This window comes from Erythranthe guttata, chromosome 8 (genome assembly GCF_056151865.1).
Source record: "Erythranthe guttata isolate IM_541 chromosome 8, IM_541, whole genome shotgun sequence".
In the NCBI taxonomy this organism is placed as follows: domain Eukaryota; kingdom Viridiplantae; phylum Streptophyta; class Magnoliopsida; order Lamiales; family Phrymaceae; genus Erythranthe; species Erythranthe guttata.
In genome coordinates, this window is record NC_142540.1 from 6095810 (window position 1) to 6110193 (window position 14384).

The 14384-nt window shown below is 34.9% G+C and overlaps 2 protein-coding genes across 2 annotated transcripts; one reads left to right on the forward strand and one right to left on the reverse strand.

Annotated features, from left to right (window-relative positions):
- The first annotated feature begins 463 nt into the window (after positions 1 to 463).
- LOC105973250 (pentatricopeptide repeat-containing protein At2g13600) lies at positions 464 to 3185 on the forward strand. The gene is made up of 2 exons (XM_012998271.2): positions 464 to 2717; positions 2864 to 3185. The coding sequence occupies exon 1, from the start codon at positions 591 to 593 to the stop codon at positions 2709 to 2711; it is 2121 nt and encodes a 706-aa protein (XP_012853725.2). The 5' UTR covers positions 464 to 590; the 3' UTR covers positions 2712 to 2717; positions 2864 to 3185.
- A 3869-nt stretch (positions 3186 to 7054) lies between these two features.
- On the reverse strand, positions 7055 to 9395 carry ABCG5 (ABC-2 type transporter family protein). The gene has a single exon (XM_012998259.2). The coding sequence runs from the start codon at positions 9093 to 9095 to the stop codon at positions 7209 to 7211; it is 1887 nt and encodes a 628-aa protein (XP_012853713.2). The 5' UTR covers positions 9096 to 9395; the 3' UTR covers positions 7055 to 7208.
- Between the last annotated feature and the right edge of the window lie 4989 nt (positions 9396 to 14384).

The following is a 14384-nucleotide window of genomic DNA, read 5'->3' on the forward strand; positions in this document are numbered from 1 at the left end:
AGGTACGACCAATTTACAAAAAAACCCCTCTTATTTGGATAATTACATCTACCCCTCAACTATGATTTTTTCTTACACCTTCACCCTTATGGTGTCAAATTCAACATAATCATCTAGATTTCATGGAACGTGTTCTAGTTTGTACTCGTTTTGTGTAAAAACATAGTTTTTAATGCACAACAATCTGATATATACAAGCCAAAAAACACATATTATGATCATCTTGCTTCAAAATGTGAAGTTTGAATGGGATAAAACGGGTACAAAAGTGATAATATTCCATATAATCTCGAAGATTCCACTAAATTTGAAACCGCAAGGGTGGACGTGTAAGAAGATTTATAATTGAGGGGGTGGATGTAATTACCCAAACATGAGAGGGGTTTTCGTAATTTGACCATACTTCAGGGGTGGTTGTAATTTACCCTAAACTATATTATCGGTTCTGAACTTGGGGAACAATTCCATTTTCTCAACGTTCAACAACTCTGTTCTTGATTCTCAACTCACCTTGCTATATGGTGATTCCTGAGAACTTCAACGCAAAACGAAATGCTTATTCCTCTCTGTGATATAACAATAGTAATGGAATGGCAAGAAATGCGGTTCTCTGCACCAATAAACTCTTACTCAGCAGCCCTTCATCTTCACCATTTGCAAAGCTGTTGGATTCCTGCAACAAATCCAAGCTCTCCCCCGATGTCCGTGCCGTTCACGCCTGCGTTCTCAAATCCCAGTTCAGTTACGAAGTCTTTATCAACAACCGGCTCATCGATGTTTATGGAAAATGCGGCTACTTTAACTATGCACGCGTCTTGTTCGATAAAATGCCCACAAGAAACGCCTTTACTTATAACTCGATTATTGGTGCATTAACGATATCGGGTTCGGTCGATGAAGCCGAGAGGGTGTTCGCTTCGATGCCGGAACCTGACCAGTGCTCGTGGAATTTGATGGTGTCTGGTTTTTCCCAGCTAGAGATATTTGACAGGTCGTTGGAGTATTTAGTGAAAATGCATGGAGATGATTTTATGTTGAATGAGTTTAGTTATGGGAGTGCGCTTAGTGCTTGTGCTGGATTGAGAGACTCGGTAATGGGTACACAGATCCATGCTTCGCTGGCCAAGTCGAGATTCATTGCCGATGTTTATATGGGGTCTGCACTTGTTGATATGTATGCAAAGTGTGGGGATGTGGATAGTGCTCAAAAAGTGTTCGATGGAATGACTGAACGAAACACTGTATCTTGGAATAGTATGATTACTTCTTACGAACAAAACGGACCAGCAAGCGAAGCGCTTCAGATTTTTGTTAGAATGATGGAATGTGGAGTTGAGCCGGATGAAATGACCATAGCTAGTGTGATCAGTGCTTGTGCAAGCTTGTGCGCAGTTATACAAGGTCGCGAAGTTCATGCCCGAGTAGTGAAATTCAACAAGTTACGCAGTGATCTGGTTATTTCGAATGCACTAGTTGATATGTACGCTAAGTGCAATATGATAAACGAAGCCAGGTGGCTTTTCGATAAGATGCCGATAAAAAACGTGGTATCCGAGACATCTATCGTAAGTGGTTACGCCAAAGCTGCAAGTGTGAAGACCGCAAGAACTATGTTCTCGAAAATGATTGATAGAAATATTGTATCTTGGAATGCGCTTATTGCTGGATATACACAGAATGGAGAAAACGAAGAGGCATTAGCCCTCTTTCTCCTCTTGAAAAGGGAACCCGTTTGGCCCACTCACTACACATTTGGCAACCTTCTCAATGCATGTGCGAATCTTGCGGATTTGAAGCTCGGTAGACAAGCCCATACACATGTCTTAAAGCAGGGATTCCGATTCCAGCATGGATTTGAGCCCGATATTTTCGTGGGCAACTCTCTTATAGACATGTACATGAAATGCGCATCGGTCGAAGATGGAAACAGGGTATTCAGAAAAATGGTCGAAAGGGATGGTGTTTCGTACAATGCCATGATAGTGGGGTACGCGCAGAATGGACAAGGGAATGAAGCTCTCGAGTTGTTTAAGGAAATGTTGGCTGTGTCTGAAATGAAACCCGATCACGTGACTATGATTGGTGTTCTCTGTGCTTGTAGCCACGCGGGATTGGTTGAAGAAGGGTGTCGGTATTTCGAGTCGATGAGCAGAGAGTTTGGTCTGAAACCACTAAAAGACCACTACACGTGTATGGTTGATTTACTAGGTCGAGCGGGTAGGCTTGTCGAAGCGAAAAATACGATTCTTTCAATGCCGATGAATCCCGATAGTGTTGTGTGGGGGTCTTTGCTTTCTGCTTGTAAACTCCATCGAGATATTGAAATGGGCAGTTTTGTAGCGGACAAATTATTGGAGATTGATCCTGAAAATTCGGGGCCTTATGTACTTTTATCGAACATGTATGCTGAGCTTGGGAGATGGAGAGATGTGACGAGGGTTCGGAAACTTATGAGGAAGAACGGTGTTGTGAAGCAGCCTGGTTGTAGTTGGATTGAAATAAGTAGCCGAACGCATGTTTTTATGGTGAAAGACACGAGGCATTCGAAGAAGAAGGAAATATATTCATTACTGAAAGGACTTAGTAAGGTGATGAAGCTTTCTGGATATGTGCCGAATATTGCTGATTTTGATGCGGATGAGGAACAGAATAAGGGTGGTGAGTTCACTTTGGTAGAAGAGTTGGAAGTGCCTTTAGCTGTTTCAAGTTGATTATAGGTACTATGTGCTGGCACTTCATTGTCCATAGGTCATTTAAATTAACATTGTAGGTACTCGTAAGCCCTCGTTTAATACGGTTGATTGGTCTTGATATATTATTACGAATAGTCCGACTACTTATGCAATGATTTATTTGATAGTAGATCAAGCTTGGTGGTGGGATTAGACATGCCCACGGGCCCATTCGACCCGTGAACTGATGGGAACCGGCCCGTTTCAAAACTTTTGTGATGCTGAATTGGACTTCCGCTAGATTCTACAATCGGATATTTTGGAAAAAAATAAGTAGAACTTTTTTTTTCATATCGAACTTGAAGTGCATGCTATTTTTACTTAATATGCATAAGGCGATGGCATAGTAATCCCGTCATTCTTATTAAATGGGGCTCTATTCATTTTTCTTGTCGGAATTTTCGCGTACATTTGAACTTGGGCATTTCAATATTTATCGTACTTGATAGCAAATGTTGCTTTCTTCTAGCTAACATACAAATGAAGAAAAACCTGTTAGTAAACATCTTGTATGGCCTAGTGGTTAGTAGTTTCAAAATCCAATTAAAAGACCCTGGTTCCGTAGGTGGTAAGTTGGTACAAGAAAAACATGTTAGTAATCCGTTTATAAAATTATGGGAATTTCTTTATTTCATTATTTTATTATTTATATGTTTTGAGAACATACATCATATTTCGGAATTCAAATAAGAGAACATCCGAATTTTTTTTGAAGATTTATATTAGAAAAGTAACCAATAAACGAACCAAATTGTAGTACTTTCTTTTAATTCATAGAGGAGGTATATATATATATATATATATATATATATATATATATATATATATATATATATATATATATATATATATATATATATATATATATATATATATATATATATATATATATATATATATATATATATATATATGGGCTTGAAATTTTAAGTTGAGGAACAACAAAAGATAAATCTACCCATGGTAATATTTATAGTATATGGAATTGGACTTGATTTTTTAGGAAGAGCAATAAAAAAGCTAAATCTACGGCTCTCGTTGGCTAATTTTACACAACCTTATTGATTTAAGAAACTTTAAAATTCAATACATGATTAAACAAGATCAGCATATCGTTGGCAAATCTTCATTGTGATTTTTTTTATTTGCGATAAACTTATACATTGATATTTGCTTATGATATGGAAATTATTCTTTAAAACATTGCCAATTAGTTTTTTCTAGCTACAATAGTTGTGTGATATCAAAAGCAATGGAGGTTCACTATGTTTTTTTCCCTTTCGTTACCAAATCAGAAAAAAAAAAAAAATATTGCAAAATATAAGAGGTAATTAATTTTAGAATCACTCGAGGTCTTAACAAGTTTATTTTATAGATTGATAAATGAAATATTTTCCATGGTTAAATACTACTCCACTTCCTAATGCTCCACTTCCTAATGCATTATGATAATTATTTAATCTTACGGTTGAGAGTGACTCAATGAATGTTCTAGGTAAAATTTAGAATGCAAAGTTCAGTACAATAGAGATAATTTTTAGGAGTTCATAAAAATATCTACAGCTTGAGTTTTGTTTATTTGGGCTAGATTTCTTGGTCTAGTGAAACTTCTTTTACCAAATTTTGTGACTGTACCATGACCGTTTGGTTACGACGTCCACTCCAAGACTTCTACTCATGAAGGTTATGTACGATATTGTTTATGTTTTTCACATCGAAGATTCAAAATCTAGAGTAAATTCAGGTTTCCGGCTTATGAAGAAATGTAAATTAGGTTAAATCAAAATTGCCTCATAGTAAAAGATGTAAATTAGGTAATTAATCTTGAATTGCAATTGAGACTTCTCAAGTCACCTTATTCTCTACTATAAAAGGGACATCTAGGGTACGCGGTTTATTGTAAAGGATACGAAATATTGAATCACACAAGTTTTCTTTCACAAATTGTACATCTTTCACAAAATGTCTTTCTATTTTCTTTTTACGCCGAAAAACTAGTTTCATACATTATTCCGACATGTTTAAGTACCATTAGTGAAGGAACTTTGGATGTGCGAAATCGCACACAACCAACCACGAACAAAATAAAAAATATTACGATCAGTTCTTTCTCCTCCATTGTCATCATTAGAGAAGAATTTGTTTACCACAAAATTCTCCTAGGTCGATCGACACTAATTTTCGAGAAACGAATAATTTACGAAAGTAAAAAGAGTGCACTTATCTGTAATAGTAGTGGAAATTCAGGGGGGTCCGTGAAAATAGTTTGTCACTAGTGGTCAGCTAAATAAATATATATATATATATATATATATATATATATATATATATATATATATATATATATATATATATATATATATATATATATATATATGCCAACGAACGAGACAGCCCTTTGTACAACAATCTATCTGGCATCATCACGGATTCCAATTTTCCACCATGCAATCTTTATTACACATTTGCATGTGAACTACTGCCCAAGTGTGTGTGTCTATGTGTATTTTATATATACATACATATTTAATTTATTTTAAATTATTTTTGCATCCCACATATTATTTATTCCTCAACAATTTTTACATCCACAACGTGTGTCCTAACCTAAGCACCACGTTTCACCAAAACATTTCATCGTAATCTCCAAAGCAATGTTGATCTTGAAATTTCGGTGATTCTAATTTTTCAATTTTATTTTTGTACAAAAAAGTGACCCTTATCTTATTCTAGAGTATTCTTTAATACATAAATATATCGATGTAAAAATTAAAAATGGGTTTATTTACTCTAATTACTGAAAGATATCTTGTATTTGTTAGCATTAGCAATCACAATCGATAGTCATATTTTTTGAGCAACTGCCCCTTAATATACACTGTTATCTATGTTATCTATGCAGCACGCATATAGAAACGGCGATATGGAGAAACGGAAAAGGACACGGGGAAACATGAAAATATTATAAGTATAAGGCCCCGTTTGATTGCCAAGATAAACCATGATTAACTAAATAGTTGGACTTAATTTGATATTTGGTATTCTCAATAAATTGCCGTGTCGACCCGTCAAAATTAAATAATCATTGCTTATCTTGCCTTCTAATGAGTTTTATTTTTTGGACGTTTCAAGCTCCAATAAAATAGTTGGGTTTCATTAGATTATTTAATCTTATCTTGGCTAATCTTATCTTGCCAACCAAACGGGGCCTAAGGGTATATTTATAATATGTTATATAAATGTACATATATATAATTTTGTTTAATATATTTTCATACAAACATGTTCAAAAAAATAGATTACTATTGATTATCAATATACAATTGATCATTAAATAATGTAAATAATTAGGGAATCAATAAAAATATGTAGAAATTCGCTACTCAAACATGTTTCTAACTGTTCAGAAATTACAAAATGATAAATAATATGTCTCGCAGGTGTCCTCAAGTGTCGGATACATTAAAAAGTTGTAGTTTACGTGTACATCGATTGTTATGTTCTGAAAATTTGTATTGCCAAGTGGTTGCTCTCAGGTCAAAAAGAAAAGAACAAATAAGGAGGTTGTATTCTATAAAAAATGAATCGTAGGAAATTTTTAACTAATACTAATAACGAGATTTTTGAAACAAATCGGTACAATAGGAAAGTACCGAATGAAATAACTAGCAGAAAATAAATGGGGGTTAAATGCTACACTTGATTATTTACATTGGATGGATTTGAATCGTAAATTTAATTAAATAACTACCAACTAAGCATACATACATATGTATATATATGTGTGTGATTGTATGTATATCTACAGTTACATACACATGTATATGTTATGATCATGTGGATCATATGTATATCTACGGTTCAAATCCAACTAATGCAAATAACCAGATGTGAGATCTAATTGCCGAAAATAAGTGGTCCTAATAAATTCGATGACTCAAATTAGGACACATACGTGGCAAGTCCTCAGAGCCAATATTGAACTTAACAAGCCACCATGGAAAGGTTTTCTTGCCACGTGGATAGAATCAAATTTCAGCAGGATAAATACAATATAATGTTATTATTTAATCACATTCGTTTATCGATAAAATTCTCCTAATCCTCCAAAAGGCAAAAAACACACACACCCCCCTACTCAGAAACACATGGATAAATAAATCAATAAAATAAAAATAAACAATGAAAATCATATTTTTACACCCTGGAATTTTTTATTCTAACTGATCAGAATTCAGAACCCGTGATCTCAATTCTTTGAAAGAGTACACCACCAAATTTATAAACTCCAATTTTTAATCATAACAAAAAAAAAAAGTAATTTAATTTTCTTTCTATTGATCAAAAAAACGTAAAAATTCATACATACACTGCTTACAAGTAGTTAGAACATCCATCACAAGAAAAAAAAAAACAGAAAAAATGGACAGAGATTTAAGAGAAGTTATTAAAAAAAAAAAAAAAAAACCAAATGTTTCAGAAGAAGAGAAAACCTTTGATCCCAGATTGAGAGCATTTACACCTGAGAATAACGTACGAAACAAACCTGTAAACAAGAATAAACCCAACCATAATCACATAATTCCTCCACCTACTCTCTTCATCGCCGTACCCTTCTTCTCTCAGCACATCTTCACCACTCACCACGCACGTGCCGAACATGTAGTCCAAGCACTTCTTCGACCCCGAAAACTCGTTTATCAGCAGCCCTTCGAACGGATACTTGAACAGCGAAATGTAGTGCATGAAAACCCAATACTTTGGTATCCCGTTCTTCGACACGAAATACCCCGAAAACAAGAAGAACGACCCCATCACCGCGGAGATCACCGAGTTCCCGATTATGAAATTCGGCACCAGCGCGCTGAAACAGACCACCACGGAATTCGCCGTGTACAGGATCAGCCAGATCAGCGCCAGAAAGTGCGCGAACGCCGTGAAGCTTCCGTTCAATCCCACCAGCCAGTATACGGGGACGGAGAATAGTATTGCTAGTATGAGTAGAAAGGGTAAGTAGACGAGGCCGTTGGCTATGGCGTACGACGAAACCCTGTAGCTTCCGCTGGAAGTTTCTTTCATTAGTATTTCCTTTTCTTGTAAGAAGATCGGGAGCGCTTCGGTTGTGCTCGAGAGGAGGAATGTGAGTATGAACGCGAATAACCCGACGCGTTCTTCCGCTCCGATTAGGTTGTCTTTGAGGTTGTAGAAAATGGACCCTAAAACGACGCCGGATAGCAGCATGGAGATTGTCCTGCATGCGAAGAGCTCCTTCGTCCTGTAAATGTTCTTCCCGAATCTATGCGTGAGGATCATTGTCTCGAAGAATCTTGAATTCGCGTAGCCACGTGGCACGTCGATTCCAACGTCGAATGGTAAGGATTCCTCGTCGATTACTTTCGACTGCTGGAATAGTTGCTGGAGGGTGAACCGGCCGGTTCGGGTCGTGCCTCCTTCGACTGCTGGTGGTGGTGGTGCGATTTTGTTGGGTGGCATTGTTGTGATTTGGTGGTGGTGGTTCATTGTTTCGATGGATTCGATGGCGAACTCGACGGGGTTGACGTGGAGGGGGAGGTGGAGGCCCATGAGCATGAGGTTGACGGTGAGGAGTTCGATCGAGCCGTGGTGGAGTACGACGCCGTTTGCGAGGAGGAGGACGGAGTTGAACTGCTTCACGATTCTGAACCCGGGCTGGTGGATGCTGAGTACCACGGTCCTGCCACGTGTCTCCGCCATGGATTTCAGCATGTCGACGATCTGGAGGGCGGAGCTGCTGTCGAGGCCGGAGGTGGGCTCGTCGAGGATCAGGATCTTCGGGTCGTGGATGGCCTCCACGCCGATGGAGACGCGGCGGCGCTCCCCGCCGGAGATTCCGCGGACCCGGTCGTCGCCGACGCGGACGGCGGCGACGTGGCTGAGGCCGAGCTCGTGCATCAGGGACTTGACCCGGGACGAGAGGTCCGGCTCCGGGAGGTTGAGGCGGAGCTTGGCGCTGAACTTGAGGGTCTCCTCGACGGTGAGGAGGGGGAAGAGGGTGTCCTTCTGGGTGACGTAGCCGGAGAGTTTCTTGAACCGGGGTTTGTCGAGCGGCTTCTGGTTGACGTAGACGGAGGCGGACTGTGGGGTGAGTTTTCCGGCGAGGATTTCGAGGAGTGAGGATTTTCCGGCGCCGCTTGGGCCGACAATGGCGAGGATTTCGAAGGGCTTCGCCGTGAGGCTGACATCCCTGAGCACCTGCCGGGCCTGGGGTTTACCGGCGGCGGCGGCGGCGGCACCGCCTTTGGGATTAATGTTTTTGTGGGGGGTAGTGGTGTAGATTGTGTAGTTGATGCCGAATGCTTCAATCTCACAGCCTTGTTTCTTCATTGAAGAAACTCTCTCTCAGATTAAAGAAAAGCTCTGTCTCTGTGTGTGTGTGTGTGTGTGTTTGTGTGGTTTGGTTTTGAAGGCTTTGGTCTGGGATTCTTGGTATTGTACTATACAAAAAATTTAATACTTTGGAGTATTTATTTTTATTTTTGGTTCACTATTTTATTAATTAATTAATAGTGAATGATATGTTTTGTAGTAGTAACAGTTTTGAGGATTGGGGAGAGAGATCATTTGTGCTGGATGATCAGTTGATCAAATTTAATTAATGACGACCCCTTTATTTTTGTTTTATACTTCACGTGCACTTATGTGCAGGGGCGGACCCAGGGGTGTTTTCTTGGGGGGGCGAAAATATAGGGGTAAATTAAGAGAGAATTTTTTTTTTGTTTTTAGGGACTAAAATGTACAAAATTAAAAGTTTGGGGGGGGCGAAAGTGTATAAACTAATACATAAATACCCAAAAAAAAAAAAAAAAAAAAAAAAAAACAGCTTAAAAAAAAAATCTTGGGGGGGCGGGGGCCACCCCAGCCTTAGGCGTGGGTACGCCCCTGCTTATGTGACCTCGCCATAATACTTAAACTTAAACTCGCGAGACTGTACGGTCTCAATCAAAACGATACAACTCATAATATGTATCAGCTATGCATAAATACCGTTAAATATCGTAAGATATCGTATCGTATCGCCATATCACAATACGATACGATATTTACGATATTAGTCAAAATATTTAAAAAAAAATTATAAAATTATAAAATAAAAGAAAAAAGGAAGAAAACGAAATATTCACATTATCAGGGCCTGAAAACGAATTTCAATATTATTTAATGTTTTTTTTACATATATTAGATCCAAGAAATTTAGACGCCGAGTTTTATATTGATAGGAGAAAATAGGAAAAGACCAAAGTTGGAGTTGATGAAGTTGAAGAGATTGATGAACATGAGGATGAAGACAATCGTTTGAAATTGGTGGATTGTTGATGTTATTTTTATGAGCAGTTATGACTTCTATCCTATTTATAATATATTTTATGATAGATTATTTTTTTTAAGAAATTAAGAATGAGTAATTTGACGTTAAAATATTAAATTTTATATTTTTATAATATTTTTATTATGTAGATATATATATTTTATTATTTTTAATAGTTGGTTAAATATCGTACGATACGATACGATACGATACACGGAGGAAAACGATACGCCGATATTTTTGGGATTCGATAACAATCACCTTGCATACTTGCATTTATGTAGGAGATTGGGTTGGGTCCGTCGATTACCAGCTTAAAAACTGACTCATGTGATATACCAAATTTACTCAATTTTACTTTAAAAAAAGTCAAAATATGAGGTAAAAGTATGCACATTATGCCTAGTGTCATCCTCCATGATCGTTTATCAATTCAAAATAGTTAATAACAATTCAAAAAATATATAATTCCGAAATTCTAGTGGAAGATTTGTGTTAACTTTTTTTCCTTGTTGTTTTTTAGTTTAATTTAAAATGCTAACTATCTTGGTAATTTCAATACGTACTTAAAAAAACAAAATCCTTTATTTTATGTTTTTTTTAATAAAATTTTACTACCATAGTCGGTTAACCGATTTTAGATAATATTAGAAATCGTCAACCGATCCATTACAGATGGATTGGTGAAAATTTCCGACTTAATCCAATGGATCCATTAAAAATTTATTATCCGTCTAAAAGTATAATCGGTAACGAGTCGGCTGCCAAGTAAAAAGCACCCCAGTCCTAGCCCAAAATATATATATATATATATATATATATATATATATATATATATATATATATATATATATATATATATGATCATATATATAATCATTGAATATATGAACACATCACATGATGGATGATATATATGAGGTTTTCCATCTGCATCTCTTGCCTAGTTAGTAGTTACCCCACCCCATTATTTGGGACAATTCTTTTACCACCCCTTTACTTTCTAGACTAGACTATTATTATGGCTTTCAATTTTTGCCACAAAAATATAGAGCTTTCAAGTTTTGTATAAATATATAGTATACTTTAGGGGTGTTCGTCCGGTCGGTAAATCGATCGAATCGAACCGAAAATAAAGTACGTGCTGAAATTCCAGTATTCGATTTTTTGGTTTTACTGAATACCAAAATATTTTAGTATTTAAACTAAAGTCTATTATTTTTATACTACAATCTATTAGAAAAATTAAAAAAAAAATCAATTTTTAAATATTTTTAATAAAATTTCGGTAATTCGAGTTTTTACCAAACCGAACAGCATATTTCGATTCAGTAAACAGTATGAAATTTTAGTGTCCTTCGAAAAGCACAATAATAGCTCCAAGAAACACAATAATAATCCAACAAGAACATAAAATTCTAAGTCCAATTCGACTTTTTTGTTAAAAGCTTTTACGATTCAAAATTTACTATAAAAAAAAATCGTGTTTCAATTAGGTCTGAACAACATAGAATTGCAAAAGTCTTTTGAAAAAATAAAATCAAACCCTTTTATAAATTGGGGTAAGTAGGAGAGTAGTATGATTTAAACCCTAGACATCTACATCTACTCCAATAGTAGATGCTAGGTATCAGTCCTCCTAATGAGCGTTGGTTAATTTGATTTGCATTAGCTATTACGGATGGAATCAAAGGCTGTTGTCACAGTATATTTAGGTATCGTTTGCCGTCAAGATAATTAAATTAAATAATCTAATGAAACTAATTAATTATACATTGGACCATGGAAGGTAGAAGAAAGAAAACTCCTTAAAAGTCAAGATACGCTATGGTAAAATAATATTTTCAGATCGACCCGAGAAGTTATTACAATTTCTTAAAGAGACTAGTCAGTGGACTTTTAATTAGCAAATAATTTAAAAAGGGGGACTTTAACTGAAACCTAAAATGAGTACGTCCTTATTAGCAATATTATTTTTTTGCAATTCTTTGTTGTCTATGCCCTAAAAAATACATTTTTTTATATTCCTGGTAATTCTTAAAATCATATTAATTATTAATAGTAAATAACTAAAATTAGATTTCAATTCCGCAAATTGGATTGTACTTCGAATTTTAAGGTCTACTGGGATTAGACTTTAAATTGTTTTAACTACATATGGCAATTTTTAGTATTTTTTCAATCATTTCCATTTTAATAAGAACTTGCAATTTTTTTGTTATTAATATTTTTAATTAAACAATGAACATATCGAATTGATTATTTAAATAAAATAATCATTAGCTTCCTATGTTTCTTAATTCTCGTGCACCAGTAATAATATAAATAAATGTATATATTCGGACAAATAATCTGAAACAAATTAAATCTTATGTTTCATTTCCCAATATTAAATCTGAAATGATTCATTAGTTTGTCATGGCATCTTTTGTTATTTCCCAATAACGTCTGAGAAATTCTGTGTACGTAGAATGTCATTATTATTATTGAGAATTGACTTCAGAAACTATATATACATACAGCAACTTGCTTATCTTATACCAAGTACCAATAAATCATGCATGATTCACTACTTAGATAATGTTTTAATCAACACGTGAAAACGAATATAGAAATGGAGAAATTAAACTATTCGATACTCGATTTTTAAAAACAAGTTTGAGGTATCGGTTTGTTAACATAACAAGTACGGAGCGCGAATACAAATTTTCATTCGACATATAAGTTATGAAGTTCAAATGGCTCGGGTTCAAGATCGATTGAAAAAAAAAAAAATTAAATGATAAAATATGTACTTTTGTAAAATAAGTTATATATTTGAGCTGAATATTAAGACTAGTAAGCAATGCGATTGTTTTATGGTGATTCGACTAGAATCGAAGAAAGTACAATATATATATATATATATATATATATATATATATATATATATATATATATATATGAATGTTATCGATATTTTCATGTAGTTATGATCGTAATAATTCGGATATTAAGATTACATAAAATTTAATGCAATCTTTTCACCTTGATCCAAAAACTCAAATCTTTAAATATTGCAAAATTATAAAGTTGTAATACTTGTCATCCTCTTTACTAATGCAACTTAAATCAATATGATTTTAGTTTATTATTTTGATCTAAATTCAAGTTTCAACGTTAGATTATTTACTAGGACAAAAGTCATAGTTTTTAAAAATATTAGTGTCTGATTTTATTACCTCTACTAATATAAACTGTTTTTGATTTATGTGATGTTGAACAAATTTGTTATAATTCATTTGGCACAATTAAATTCATCTGAAGCAAATTTGTTTCCACTTTGCCTTAATTAAAAAATAAAGACAAAAAAAAAAGGAAAAAAAAAAGAACAATTGCTAATAAAAAAAAATGTGTTGAAAATTGCGCAATTTGCCACAAATGTGCCGAATATCGCACAAAGCACCCCAAATTGTGTGGAGAATCACACAAATTACCCCCATATCTGTTGAAAATCAATATATAAATCACTCTAATACAAATATCGTATTGTGATACAGTATCGTATCGCAATATCCAACGATGTTTATTATTGACCGATATTTGAGTACGGGTCAATACACATGACGAGTTGTATTGTTTCAGAAGAATTCGCATCGTATCGCGATAAATATCGCAGTATATCTATTATTAATGAACTTGGAAAAAAAAATGTATTTCACTTTATAGTAATTTTCAATGCCTTGTAACTAATTGCATAATTCTCCCCACCAAAAAAAACTTGTGTAAATACAACATTAGGACAATTTGAGGGGTGGGTCCAGCATGGGGTTCAAATCAAACTCCACCATGAAAATTTATTTAGGGGGACAATGCCAAGAAATGAATCTTTTATGTGGACGGTAATAAAACAGAAAGATTTCTTCAATTTGTACTGTTGGGCTATGGTTTATTTGTACGGATGATTTGTCCGAATACCATTCAATACTTTTTGCTCACATACCCTCCATTTAAGTTAATTTTACAAATTAAACCCCCAAATTTTGGTGACCACAGAAAGCAGTCATAAAAGAGGACAAATTTATTTGTCCTTTTATATTGATGTTCATACCACCCGTGAACAATTTGGCAATTATAGGGGACCCCTAATTCTTGAATTGAAAATTTAGAAAAGCTCAACTCTTATCTACTTGTCAACACTTCTTTTTTATTATTTTATTTTTATTATTATTATTATTATTTATTTATTTATTTAATATTTCCCTCCCAACAGAACCAGCCCGTGAACCATTTTTTTATTTTTTTTTTTACTTTTTTCTTTCCAAGAA